This window comes from Vipera ursinii (assembly GCF_947247035.1).
Source record: "Vipera ursinii genome assembly, chromosome: 2".
NCBI lineage: Eukaryota > Metazoa > Chordata > Lepidosauria > Squamata > Viperidae > Vipera > Vipera ursinii.
The window spans coordinates 4,757,612-4,771,124 of record NC_139513.1 but is presented as its reverse complement, the minus strand read 5'-3'; the positions used below and the strand labels follow the sequence as shown (position 1 = coordinate 4,771,124).

The following is a 13,513-nucleotide window of genomic DNA, read 5'->3' as shown; positions in this document are numbered from 1 at the left end:
ATGGTCAGAAAATCCCAGGCCTGTAAGCCCAAGAACCACACTTGACACGTGGAAAGGAATAAGACTTTCATTTTCAAAAAAGCAAGCTCCAAGATGGGACATCCATGCTCCATAGTGGACCCCCCTTTTATACACTTTTGAAGAACACACATTGCCTGTCACGAAAACAAACACCACGGTGTGCCAAGCGTTAAGAACAAGATCTTACGTAATGTACATTTTCAGTAGCCTTAGCATGGTGTAAGTCCAGCTAAAGCTTACAAGGTGTGGGTGTCAGGACCCACCCCAATCCACGTCTTAGGAAAACAAAAACTCTTGGGAGTCAGTTCTAGTCCAAAAGGAATTTTTACTAGGACACGTTTGGTTGTGGAAATACAAGACAGGACCTGGTATTGTTTTACAAATTGAAACTTTATAAAGAGTTCCCGGTTCAACCCCCCTTCCCTCAACCCCATTTGGTCAGCCCCCCATCTTTATGGTTATTGCCTTCTTCCTTTTCAGATTCAAATGGAGACACGGGCCAGATGCCTTCTTCCCTAACCCTCCCCTTTGTTCCCCCAGATCAAAATGTTTCCCTTGGTCTTTGAAATAACGTAAGGCAGGCTGAATCCACATCCGTTCCTTCCTTCTTGGGAGATGGCAGAATCCAGGGGGGGGGGCGGATAATGTTTTAAACATACATTTATGAATGTGATATAAATGGATCCTGACAGTGGGAGACCTTGGCCTGATCCGTAACATTTACCTACTCTACACCGAAAGAATCTTTCAGCCACCTGAGTACCAGCATCCTGCCCACCTCCGGAATGGACAGGCATCCTTGGGCAGGAAGGCCAATGGTCTGACTTTCTTTTTTAAAAAGTTTTTTATTAGTTTCTTCTTCTATACATTATATTGCATATTATATATTATATAATAATATTTCAACCAAGGTGCTGTCAGAGTTTACATTCACTAATACATAATACATATGGTCTTCCCTGTTGCAATGTATGGCAGTGAAAATTGGACCATAAGAAAGGCTGAGCACCAAAGAATTGAGGCCTTTGAACTATGGTGCTGGAGAAGACTCCTGGGAGTCCCTTGGACTGCAAGGCGATCAAACCGGTCAGTCCTAGAGGAGATCCACCCTGACTACTCTTTAGAAGGCCAGATCCTGAAGCTAAAACTCAAATACTTTGGCCACCTAATGAGAAGGAAGGGCTCACTGGAGAAGAGCCTAATGCTGGGCAAGATTGAGGGCAAGAGAAGAAGGGGATGACAGAGAATGAGGTGGCTGGATGGAATCACTGAAGCAGTAGGCGTGAGCTTAAATGGACTCCAGAAGATGGTAGAGGACAGGAAAGCCTGGAGGAACGTTGTCCATAGGGTCGCGATGGGTCGGACACGACTTCGCAGCTAACAACAACAACAACAACAATACATATTTAATTCCTAATCCTTTATTCCTTCCTCTAGCCAATAAATTAAGTCCCAGGTTTGTGCTAAGCACATTGATTTGTGCTTCTTAGATTGTAAGCCGCCCTGAGTCTTCGGAGAAGGGCGGGATATAAATGGGATTTTAAAAAAAAATTGATAATATTCCGTTTCTTCTTTTTCTTTCAGCCTCATTGTGAGCAGGTCCATCTCTGCGCATTCTAGTATTTTTTTTATTGTTTCCTCATCTGATAGTATCCCTTCATTTTTCCAGTGTTGCAGAAATATAATTCTTGCCACTGTTGTGACATTGGATTGGCAGATGCTTCACACCTAATGCTGTGGGATCCTTGATCTTCTCTGACTTGATGCTTTTATTGAAGATGTTTCGGTACCAAACTAGGTAACATCATCCATGCCAGAAGGGAGAGGAGATTGCTCTGGTTTGCCCTGTCAGTGTTGGTGGGGGGAGGGGCTCTTGGAGGCTCCTTGGTTGCTGGCCGTTAGCTTGTCTGTATTGCTAATTGCTCGATTGGGAGGTTGTTTACTTGATTGTTGCTTTTGTGTTGCACTTTTATGACTTGTGGACTTCAATTCCCAGAATTCCTGAGCCAGCATGGGGGAACTATGCTCCCTTCATGACTCGTGGACTTCAATTCCCAGAATTCCTGCTGGTAATCTACAGGTGGTACACGTAGATAACTCCATTTTTTTCTTCTGGAGCTGTTGTGTCTTTTGGTTTTGGACGGCTTTTGATGGCTTAGATTGAATTAGGGCTGGTCTTGGCCTGGAGCTGTCTGTGCAGTTCACTTTTATATTTTTCAGGTAGCTTTACTTCTTGCCTACGCAGCAATCTCACGACACACTGACTTCTGGATCACTTTGTGTCCTTCGCAGCCCACAGAATGGCTTGTGCTTCAAGGAGAGAGAAAAAAATGAGGGAAGTGAACACCTCCTTTTGCATGGGGGGGGGCTTTGTTTCTTCTCCCCTCCCCTCGGCTCTCTCGTCCCCCCACTGGGAGCTCAGCAGGCATGAGGGGAAGCAGTCAAAGAGGAAGGGAGGATTGCAAGCCCCCCCCCCACTGCAGAAAGAGCTGCTGGTGCCCCCCACCTCTCCCCCAGGGTCCCCCCCTCTGCCTCCAGCTCATCCTTTTCCCTGGATAGCCCCAGCTGCCCTTTTCCTTCTCCCCCTCCCCTCCAGTCCTTCCTGGACAGAAATCCCCCATTTCTCCAAGTGCCCCAATTCCTGCTCTGGGGTCCTTCCCCGTTTCTCTCTCCTGCCTCGGAGCTGATGGGCCAGAGAGGCTGAGCGGAGCTGGATCTTCCCCTGCAGAGCAACCCATCCGAGGAAGCCCCGGATCCCCACCTGACTCCCTTGGAAACACTCTGAGGATTAATTCCCCACCTCCAACTATCCTGCCTGAAGCCCCGACTATTGTGCCTTAAATAGCAGCAATAATTGGCAACAATCACACTCACCTCTGATGTTTGCTGCGACAACATTGAGTCTCATCTTCTGTGTGGTGCACGAAGATAGAGCGAATGCTTTGTGAAGGAGTCACTTCCAGACAGATTATTTCTGCGTTTCTTCCATTGACCTGACAGATGGAAAAAAAGAAGACAATTTGTTTATTTTGGGGGGGGGACAACAACTCCTGCCTCAGATGGAGAAGGATTTATTCTGAAGACCTCCATAAGGAGCTGCACTGGACAGGCATCAAATATTTTATGATAATGATGCTAAACCTCTGGGAATCACAAGGAAGTGCTGAGATGCAATTGGTGAGACACAACGGAGGAGACACGTCCTGCCTCCTTCCTCCCTCTTGTCTCTCTTGCTCCGAGTAGGAGCAGAAGAAGCTGCAGGAGCTTCCCCCACTGGGCCTGCCTGCCTGCTCTTGCCTGTCCCCAGGTGTGATTGCAAGGGGGGGCAGAGGGCATGGGCCCCTCCCTCCATGGACCTCCCCTCCCATCAGAGCTTCCCTTTGCCAGGAGATGTGGCAAATAGACCTCCTTTGGGGACAGGATTATGGGATTTCCAACACTTCCCACATCATTTCCTGGACTCCTGAGCTGCTGATATCTGCTCCTCTGAAGAAAGTCCATTCAGGCCAAAGAGTTTTCCTCCCAGAGGGTGTGTTTGTTTCACTTACAGATCAAGATGCCAATTACAATTACGAATGCCAAGACTAAGACCATGAGGAATAGAGGAACAAGGCTCTGCCACCCTGTGCCTAAAGGAGGAGAAAGATGGTTTTGATTAGGCAGATGCTGAGTTCCCAGAAGTGGAGATCCTGAACAATGGAAGCGTATCCCAACCCGACCTGAAGGAAGACCCTCCCCTCCAAAGCTGCAGAGGGAAGAGCTAATAGGCTTGAAGGGCACAACCAATCAAGAAGAGGCACAACCAATTATGCATCGCATCACATCATCTCCTGTATTATCCTGTGTCAATTCTTCATACTTTTGCTGTAAAGTTACTACATCCAACTCCCCTGATGGGAATCACTTCTCTTGTATCGCTAAATGTAGGACTATATTCCCTGCTCTCCACCTGAAAACATGGGGCAGAAAAAAGTTACTGCCCCCCCTACACACACACACACACTCATGGTTTCAAACATTGGTGAAAAATCTGCATGTCACAATCCCATCAGCCTCTCACCTCTTTCCTCCTTGAAAGCCAAGACCAGGGGCTTCTGCAACGCCTGGTGCTCCAGGCGACACTGAAAATGTTCCCTCTCCTTGGGGTCGATCTCAATGCCTTGCCAGAAATAATAGGTCCTGTCTGAGTTGGGGGCCACATTCCTTTGGAGGGTCTTGTTTTTCCAGATCTCTCCATCCCTCATCCAGGTGGCCTGGATCTCCCTGGGGTAGAAGCCAAAGGCCTGGCAGTTGAGGACCTCCAGGCTGTCATCCACCTCCTTGCGAGTCACCTTCCCCACCGGGGGCTCTGCAGAAACAGCAACAACACCAGAGTCCCCGGGATTTTGAGAGTTTCTGGCAAGGCGATTTAAACAACAAGAACTCCTTTGACCATCCTTTCCCATTGCTCCCTCTCTCCTTGCCTCAACCTGTGGGACTCTCAAAGATGGAATTTGGTCAAGTTGTTCCTCCAGAGAGAAATCAGGAACAGACTGATTTTTTTCCTTCTGACCCCAAACCCAGGAGATTACTTTTCTTCTGCTTTGCAAGATTTTCTCAGGGAAACAGAACGAGGCCTTTGGCATTAATTAGTTTCTTTTCCTTTGAAGTCCTTAGTTTTTGGGGGGTGGGCACTGAAGATTATTTTGCTTCTGTAATAGGGATGTGGGATATTTCCTGACCTTTTCTGTCAACAGCTTAAAAGGTAGCTTGGTTCTTTTAAGTTAATGTGGGGAGGGGGGAGCCTAAAGAAACACACTCAATGGAGACCCCCTTTGCCACTCACCAATTCTCTGCAAAGTCTTGTTCCTGTAGGACTGATATATTTCCAGCCACTCAATGCAGGTCTCCTCCAGGAAGCCTTTCGTTATGTTAGACCATATTCTTTCCTTCTTCCACTTCTTCTTGGCCTTCTCTTCCTGGGGCTGAGCTGCCACCCAGGTGAGGGTCTCCTTGTCGAAGCTGATGAAGTCCATCCCATCATAGCCGTAGCGCAAAGACCCTCCTTTGCTCCCATCTTCCCTGAGCTCGCAGCCCAAAACTGCCTGCCAGGTGTGAAGCCCTGAAGGAGACCCAGAGAGGGGTGGGTGAGAAGGGGCCAGGATTCCTCTCCAAGGCGTCATTATAGCCTCCCTCCCCTTCCTCCTAGAGAGAGAAACCCAATTTCTCCTTCTCTTCCTCAACCCACCAGGAAAGAACTTCTACTGCCATTAACCTTTTTTTGCTGAATTTCTAGGTAAGGGATAAAATGGGGGGGGGGATTCAAGAAAGAAAATCTCACTATTTTGCCCCCTGCAGGAATTGCTGGCCAAAGGTGGCACTGCCCCTGCTCACCTCCAGTCTGGTGACCCAGTTTGGATAACTTCTCCAGGTCAGCCATGACGATCCACCCAGGGTCCAGAAACATCTCCTTGTTCATCTCCTCCATCCAGGGCACCAGAGGCTCCATCTTCCCCTTGAGGCTGTCAAAGCAAGCGATGGGCTGGTCATCCAGGTAGGCCCTAATGGGGAACTGGGACAGTCCCTGGCTGGGCTCCGACAGATGCAGGTAGAGGTAGCACAGGGAGTGTGTGGGAGAGCCTGGAGAGGGAGAAGGGGGGAATTAGAGGGGGGGTCTGCACTGCAGTTCTGTCCCCTCCAACCTTTTATTGTCACCCAGCAGACCCCCAACAGGTGAGGGCCACCCTCTTCCTTCCCTGTTTGGGAAGATTCTTTCCTTTAAACCGAAGGAAGAAGCCCCAGCATCCATTGGCTGACCTTAAAAACATCTGGGCGGACCCACATCTGGTTAAGCTCCCCCACAGCTCCTCTGGGCCCTCAGGATTCCCAGCCAGCTGCTTCTGTGCCTGACTGAGATCGGAACCTCCCTTGCCAACCACAGGCAGTGCCAGTCAGTCACTCAGTCGGGCCCAGGTTATTATCGACCTGGAGCTCCCTTGTTCAACCTGGTTGCTCTCCAGAGAGACGCCTTTAAGGGGTTTCCCCAAAGTGGCCTTGGGTTGCAACACCCGGCAGTAGTAAAGAAAGGGGAGAGGGAGGAGCAGGAACGGGCGCCACGGCTTCTGGCAGGGCGGGGGAGGGCGCAGCATGCCTGCCTCTTAATGCCGCCCCCCCCCCGTTCGCAACGCCAAAGGCCGTCCGGGCCTTGCTCCTTTTCCGCCTCCCCTTCCCTTCGAGCTGCCTCCGTTATTAGCCAAGCCACTTTGGCGAAGTCTCCTTCCACGCCAAATGAATGAAGGTGCCATTTCGCCTCCTGGTTGGGAAAATCAAATCAAATCAAATAAAAACAAGGCTGCCAACTCTTCTACAAACAGCCGCTCTCTTCTCTTTGCCCCTCCTGCCCGCCCACCCCCCAACTCCCCTGACGCAACTTCTTTCCCCATTGCCCTCGGCTGCCCCCGCACCTCCCCCCACCCCCCTTACTTATAAATCAGACCAGTCCCCGGGATAATGCCGAGCCTGGCTGAGTTTTCACTCCCCAAAGAACAGTTTGTATGGCAAGGAAAGAAAGCTAGAATAAAGATGAAAACCTTGCAAGATACTAAGGAAAATGGAGGCTTTGGTCTACCTGAGCGGGGTTTGTATTATCAAGCATCTGTATTAACATGGGTGAAAGACGCAGGCCGGTATGAACTGGAGCTTTCTTATGAGTCACAGCCCCGACTGCTCTCTCTCCCGTCTTTCTTTCTTTCTTTCTTTCTTTCTTTCTTTCTTTCTTTCTTTCTTTCTTTCTTTCTTTCTTTCTTTCTTTCTTTCTTTCTTTCTTTCGAGTTGGAGGCTTTTATTGAAAAGTTTTATAAAAGTTACAATATTATCCCCCCCCAACCCACCCTTACCCCCCTCCCCCCACTTCCCAGAGCTGATTACAGGGTTACAGATATATAATAATCATAATCTAACTAACATTAACCAACTATATAAATAACCAAATACATAATACGCTTTAACTCCCTATAACAAACATGTCAAACACAAGGCCCGGGGGCCAGATCCGGCCCGCGAAGTGGTTTCATGTGGCCCCCGAAGCCATCCTGGAAACAGTGAGGGAACGGCCCCCACTGCCTTGGCCCTGGCCCAGAGACCCTCCTTCTGCCAGAGACCCTCAGATCTGTCCCACTCCTGCCCAGGCCCCCATAGGCACCCTTGATGCCCACCCAGTAGGCCATAGGCACTCTAGTCACGCCCACCCAGTAGGCCACGCCCACCCTGGCCATACCCACCCGGCCCTGAGGGCAACTGCAATGCTGATGTGGCCCTCAATGAAATTGAGTTTGACACCCCTGCCCTATAACATAAATACAAACAAACTAAAATATCAACCTGTTCAACAGCCAAGGGGATCCAGGTTTACTGAGACCAGAACTCCTAACGATTTGGCAGGCTGGAGAGCTGTGGAGAAAGCCCACGTTTCAAGCTAATTGGGGATTGTGATTTGTGACTGTGACTGTGGAGGAAGGAATTCAGTTTTTGGCTTCAACTGGCTCGGAAACTTTCCAGCAGGAATAGCACAGGGAGTGTCTGGAAGAGCCTGGAAGGAGAAAAGGGGGAGGGACAGAATGGGGGGGGGAGGAGTGTCTGCATCTCCAGCTCCTCCCTCAGTGCTATTTGGAAAAGCCCCTCTCCAACGGAAGGAAGCTACCCAGAAGAAGCCACCCTCCTTTTGCAGTCCTCTCAAGATTTTTCTCATCAGGAGGGGGAGAGGGAGGGGGAGAGAGAGGGGGGGACGGGGGGGGAGGGAGAGAATGAATCACACACACCAAAGCAGACTGTGAGAAGCAGCCAGGGGTTGCCCTGTCTTTGCAGCCCAGGACAGAAAAACTGGCTGAGCTCCGAATCTTCCTCTGTTCTTGGGAATTTGTTTCAGAAATAATAGAGGTTGTCCTCGAGTTACGGCCGCAACTGAGCCCAAAGTTAATGTTGCTAAGCAGAAACTTTTGCTGAGTTTTGCCCCATTTTACGACCTCTCTTCCCACTCTTGTTAAGTGAATCACTGCAGTCGTTAAGTTGGTAACGCAGTTGTTAAGGAAACCCGCTTCCCCCACTGACTTTGCTTGTCAGAAGGTCGCCAAAGGGGATCACCCGACTCCCCCAGGACACAGCAACCATCGTAACTACGAATCAGCTGTCGAGCATCCAAGCGTAAATCGGGTGGCCGTGGGGAGGCTGCAATGGTCCTAAGTATGAAAAACCGTCATAAGACCCTTTTTTCTGTGACGTTGTGACTTTGAAGAGTCGCTAAATGAATGGTTGTAAGTCGAGGGCGAACCTGTAAGATAAGGCTGCAAACTCTTTTGTAATCGGCCCCTCCCTTCCCTTTGCCCCCCCCCCGGCCTCTCCCCCAACTCTCCTCTCCTGCCACCCCTTTCCCCGTCGCCCTCCATCGTCCCTGCTCGCCCTCCTCACAAATTAGATCAGTCCCAGGACTCGAACAGGGCTGAGTTCTCCCAGCCCAAAGGAGCCTCTCTCTCTCTCCCCCCCCCTCTTTCCTCCCAAGTGCAAAGGGGGCGCCGGTTACCAAGGAGACGCACAACGTTCCTGAAGGGGGCTCGGCAAATCCCCACCCCCACCCCGGGGAAGGCGGACTTTCCCTTCTGGGAAAGGAGCTCAGCAGGGGGGGGGGGGAACCCAGCCCAGGACACCACACCTAATATTGGGGGGGGGGCTTCCACAAAGAAGAGAGAATCAAGGTATGCTCCAAACAAAGCGCCTGAAGGCAGGACAAGAATCAACGGATGGAAACTAACCAAGGAGAGAAGCAACCTGGAACTAAGGAGAAATTTCCCGACAGTGAGGACAATTAGCCAGGGGAACAACCTGCCTCCAGAAGGGGTGAATGCTCCAACACTGGAAGAGACTGGACAGCCATTTGTCTGAAATGGTTCAGGGTTTCCTGCCTGAGCAGGGAGTTGGACTAGAAGACTTGAAATGTCCCTTCCATCATCATCATCGTTATTATTATTACTATTATTATTTATTATTATTATTATTATTATTATTATTATTATTATTATTATTATTATTATTATTATTATTATTATTATTATTAATTTATTTTATTAAATTTTTATACCGCCCTATTCCCGAAGGACTCAGGGCGGTTTACAGGGCAGCCTAAAATACAATATAAAAATAGTATAAAATTAAAATGGATTAAATTAATTAAGCTCAACAATTAAAATAGAGCCTTGGTGGAGCAGTGGGCCAATGCCTCCTTAAGTAACACCAGCTGCCTGCAATTAGTGCAGGTTCGAGTCCCACCAGGCTCAAGGTTGAGTCAGCCTTCCATCCTTCCGAGGTAGGTAAAATGAGGACCCAGATTGTTGGGGGCAATTAAGCTGACTTTGTAATAATGCCGCTTGAGGTGTGTGTGAAAGCCCTAATAAGCAGGCATATACATAGAATGAAGGCTACTGCTAAGCTTGTAAGCCGCCCTGAGTCTTCGGAGAAGGGCGGGATATAAATGGAATTAAAATAAAAAATAAATAAATAAAACAATATTAAAAACTAAAACCCCTTCAGTCCAGGCCTGATAGATCAAAAAACCAGGTTTTCAGGTCCCGGCGAAATGAACGCAGATCGGGGGTGGTCCGAAGTTCCACCGGTAAATCATTCCGAAGGGCAGGTGCGCCCACAGAGAACGCCCTCCCCCTGGAGACCACCCACTGGCACTCCTTAACCAACAGCACCCTGAGAAGGCCCTCCCTGTGGGAGCGCACAGGACGATGGGAAGTTGATGCCGGCAGAAGGTGTTCCCTTAGATAATCCGGACCCAAGCCATTTAGAGGTTTATAGGTCATTACCAGCATTTATTTTATTATTATTATTATTATTATTATTATTATTATTATTATTATTATTATTATTATTATTATTATTATTATTATTATTATTATTTCACCATCATCATCATAATCAACAAAAATAATAATATTCCCCCCTCCCCTTCTGCTCCCTCCCTCCGGGTCGCGACTCCCTCCGGGAACTCACCGCAGCCGCCCCCGATCAAGGAGGCCCCCAGCACGGCTCCCAGGAGCAAGAGGGGCGCCCGGGACAGCCGCATCGCCCCCCAGCCCTCCGCGTCTGCAGCCGAAGACCAAAGACCGCGTCCTCCGGCGAAGCAGCCAAAGTCAGGGAAGGAAAAGCCCCGCCCCTTTCGCCCCGCCCACTCCGTCCCTTCTGCCCCCCCCCCGCCGCTCCCTCCCTTCTGCCCCACCGCCCCTTGGCGCTCCAGAGAGCCGAGAACTCCCGGGGTGAAGTTCTCCACTCCGTCCGCCGGTTCTCCCCCAGCCTTCGGGTCCTCGAGCGAAGAGGGGAACCCGGGCCGCTCCTTCGCTCCCTTTCGACCTCCAGGATCGGGGAGCGGGATCTGAATCGGACGCTGCCCGCAACCCGAGGCGATCTCCCCTTCAGGGCACCGCCAGCCAAGCTTTGTAGGCAGACCCTCCGGTTACGCGCGTTGTGTGAACGCGGTCGCAGCGTTGCCCTCCTTGCACACCCGCCAACTCCCCCTCGCCTCCTGCGGACCTTTGACCAGAAGGTGGTCGTAGCCCCCCAGGTGCAGCTTCATTTCCGTTTCCTCCGAGGAGTTGGGAGAACCAATACTCTCTTTGAGGAAGGGATTCCACGAGGGGACAATGGGCGTCTTCCCTTACAACTCCGCTTATGGGATGATAATGACTTTCCGCAAGAGCCTCTGAGGGAGTTGATCCGTTTTTCCTTCTTAGTGGATCTCTTTCTTTCCTCCCTTCCCCTCTTAGTCTTCTGTTCTTTCCTTTTCTTCCTCTTTTCCTTTATTCCCTTCCTTCTTCGTCCATTTGCTCCTTTCCACTTATTGCCCGAAGCCACAATCTCTCCTCGCAGCGGGGAGGGGGAGGGGAGGGGCAAATGGCGGGTGTGCAAACCAGCAAGTGTGGAAGAGATCACAAGGCAGAACACAACGCGCTAGCTGGAAAGAAACCCCGGGACTCCTCCAAGTGTGATTGTGAGTCCGGGAGAAGGATTTCCTTCCTAAGCCCTTCACTGCACGGCTCCTTGTTCCTTGACACCTGGCCCTTTCCCCAAACACCGCCCCCCACCCCGTCGCAGAACCCACTCAGCCAAGCCCCACAATAGCAGCCTTCGTTCAGGATCTCCTTATAAAAGCATTTGTTTGAATTTGTCCACAGGACAACCCTGTGAGGCAGGCCGAGCTGAGAAATGAGGTTCTAGGGCTGAGAGTGAACTTCAGCCTGGGTCTGTCCCAGGCCACGCATTGCCTGGGCCTGGAACTTGAACCAGACTGGGTTTGTCTCCTGCTTGTAGACTGAAATTCTGGGGGAGGAGAAATGCTCAGGTAGAAGGGGATCCCAAAGGGGATCACCCGACTCCCCCGGGACAGGGCAACCATCATAACTACGAATCAGCCGTCGAGCATCCAAGCATAAATCGGGTGGCCGTGGGGAGGCTGCAATGGTCCTAAGTATGAAAAACCGTCATAAGACCCTTTTTCTCTGTGACGTTGCGGCTTTGAAGAGTCACTAAATGAACGGTTGTAAGTCGAGGGCGACCTGTAAAATAAGGCTGCAAACTCTTTTGCAATCAGCCCCTCCCTTCCCTTTGCCCCTCCGGCCTCTCCCCCAACTCTCCTCTCCTGCCACCCCTTTCCCCGTCGCCCTCCATCGACCCCGCTCTCCCTCCTCACAAATTAGATCAGTCCCAGGACAAGGCAGGACTCGAACAGGGCTGAGTTCTCGCAACCCAAATGAGCCGCTCTCTCTCTCTTCCCCTCTTTCCTCCCAAGTGCAAAGGGGGCGCCGGTTACCAAGGAGATGCCCAACGTTCCTGAAGGGGGCTCCGCGAACCCCACCCCCCACCCCGGGGAAGGCGGACTTTCCCTTCTGGGACAGGAGCTCAGTGGGGGGGCGGAGACCCAGCCCAGGACACCACAACTAATATTCGGGGTGGGGGGTACCATAAAAAAGAGGGAGTCAAGCTATTCTCCAAACAAAGCTCCTGAGAGCAGGACAAGAAGCAACGGATGGAAACCCATCAAGGAGAGAAGCAACCTGGAACTAAGGAGAAACTTCCTGACAGTGAGAACAATTAACCAGTGGAAGAAGCTGCCACCAGAAGGGGTGAATGCGCCAGCACTGGAAGAGACTGGACAGCCATTTGTCTGAAATGGTTCAGGGTTTCCTGCCTGAGCAGGGAGTTGGACTCGAAGACCTGAAATGTCCCTTCCATCATCATCATCATCATCATTCACCATCATCATCATAATCAACAACAAAAATAATAATATTCCCCCCTCCCCTTCTGCTCCCTCCCTCTGGGTCGCGACTCCCTCCAGGAACTCACCGCAGCCGCCCCCGATCAAGGAGGCCCCCAGCACGGCTCCCAGGAGCAAGAGGGGCGCCCGGGACAGCCGCATCGCCCTCCAGCCACGCGCGCCCTTCCAGTCTGCCGAAGACAGCTGAGCACAGCCTCTGACTGAGGGCCTCCTCAGGGTGCCTCCGGTCAGAGAATGCCGGCTGGTGGCCCCCAGGGGGAGGGCCTTCTCTGTGGGTGCCCCGGCTTTATGGAATCAACTGCCGGTTGAGCTCCGGATGGCACCGGATCTTCGCTCCTTCCGGCGGGTTAAAGACCCATTTATTCGAACAAGCTGGCCTGGCCTGATGGGGGAATGTTAGGGTTTTAATGTTTTTATATTTTGATTGTTTTAATTTGGGCAATAATTTAATCCTTTTTAACTTTTGTATTTCTATTTATATGCCCTGTTCACTGCCCTGAGTCCTTCGGGAGAAGGGCGGTATAAAAATTCAACAAACCTTAACTAAACCAAACACTGACGAAGCAGCCTACTGCTCCACCCTCCGCACGGCCCCGGGCCATGCATGCCCTGTGCATGGAATCTGAACCAGACCGCACTTATTGCCTGCTTGGAGATGGAGATTCTGTAGGAGGAGAAACGCTCAGACAGAAGCGGATCCCTCTCCAACTTCTGGGAAGGCAAACAAAATTCTTGGCACCTGAACAGGATTAAGTTGTTACCTAAGGCAGTGCAACATCTATAAAGGTTCTTGGGTGTGTCTGGAGGTGTGCGGGTAAGCACTGTTGTGAAAAGACATCACACTGGAAGACAGCAGGCCCTGAGGCTTGTGGCTCCTCTGAGTTTTCTTAAGGTTTCACCATAGACTTCTGAACTGATGGTCGAAATCACGCTTCATGAACCCAAGAACTTTTGAGGCTCTTCACTTGGGAGGTTATTGATCACCACCCATGCCAACCTGCCCAGATTTGGCGCCAAGCGACTATACTAAGGATATTCAAACCTTGTAGGATGCTATAAGGGCCTCAATTTCAATGGCAATTATGTCAAAACGTTGTGTCATCTTGTAGTTTTCTAACGTCTATAATAAAAGTTCCATATCCGTGAGGCTCTTTCACTGATAAACGGAGGTTTATTTCCGAATTG

At 50.5% G+C, this 13,513-nt stretch overlaps 1 protein-coding gene across 1 annotated transcript; it reads right to left on the bottom strand.

Moving 5' to 3' along the window:
• Positions 1-2,925: 2,925 nt before the first annotated feature.
• Positions 2,926-10,154, bottom strand: LOC310634713 (major histocompatibility complex class I-related gene protein-like; the record flags this gene model as incomplete). Its single annotated transcript, XM_083353247.1, has 6 exons — positions 10,048-10,154; positions 5,395-5,640; positions 4,847-5,122; positions 4,082-4,369; positions 3,570-3,650; positions 2,926-3,014 (listed from the first exon to the last, which is right to left on the bottom strand). Exons 1-6 carry the CDS (start codon positions 10,118-10,120, stop codon positions 2,926-2,928), a joined length of 1,053 nt encoding a protein of 350 aa, XP_083209373.1. The 5' UTR covers positions 10,121-10,154.
• Positions 10,155-13,513: the final 3,359 nt, after the last annotated feature.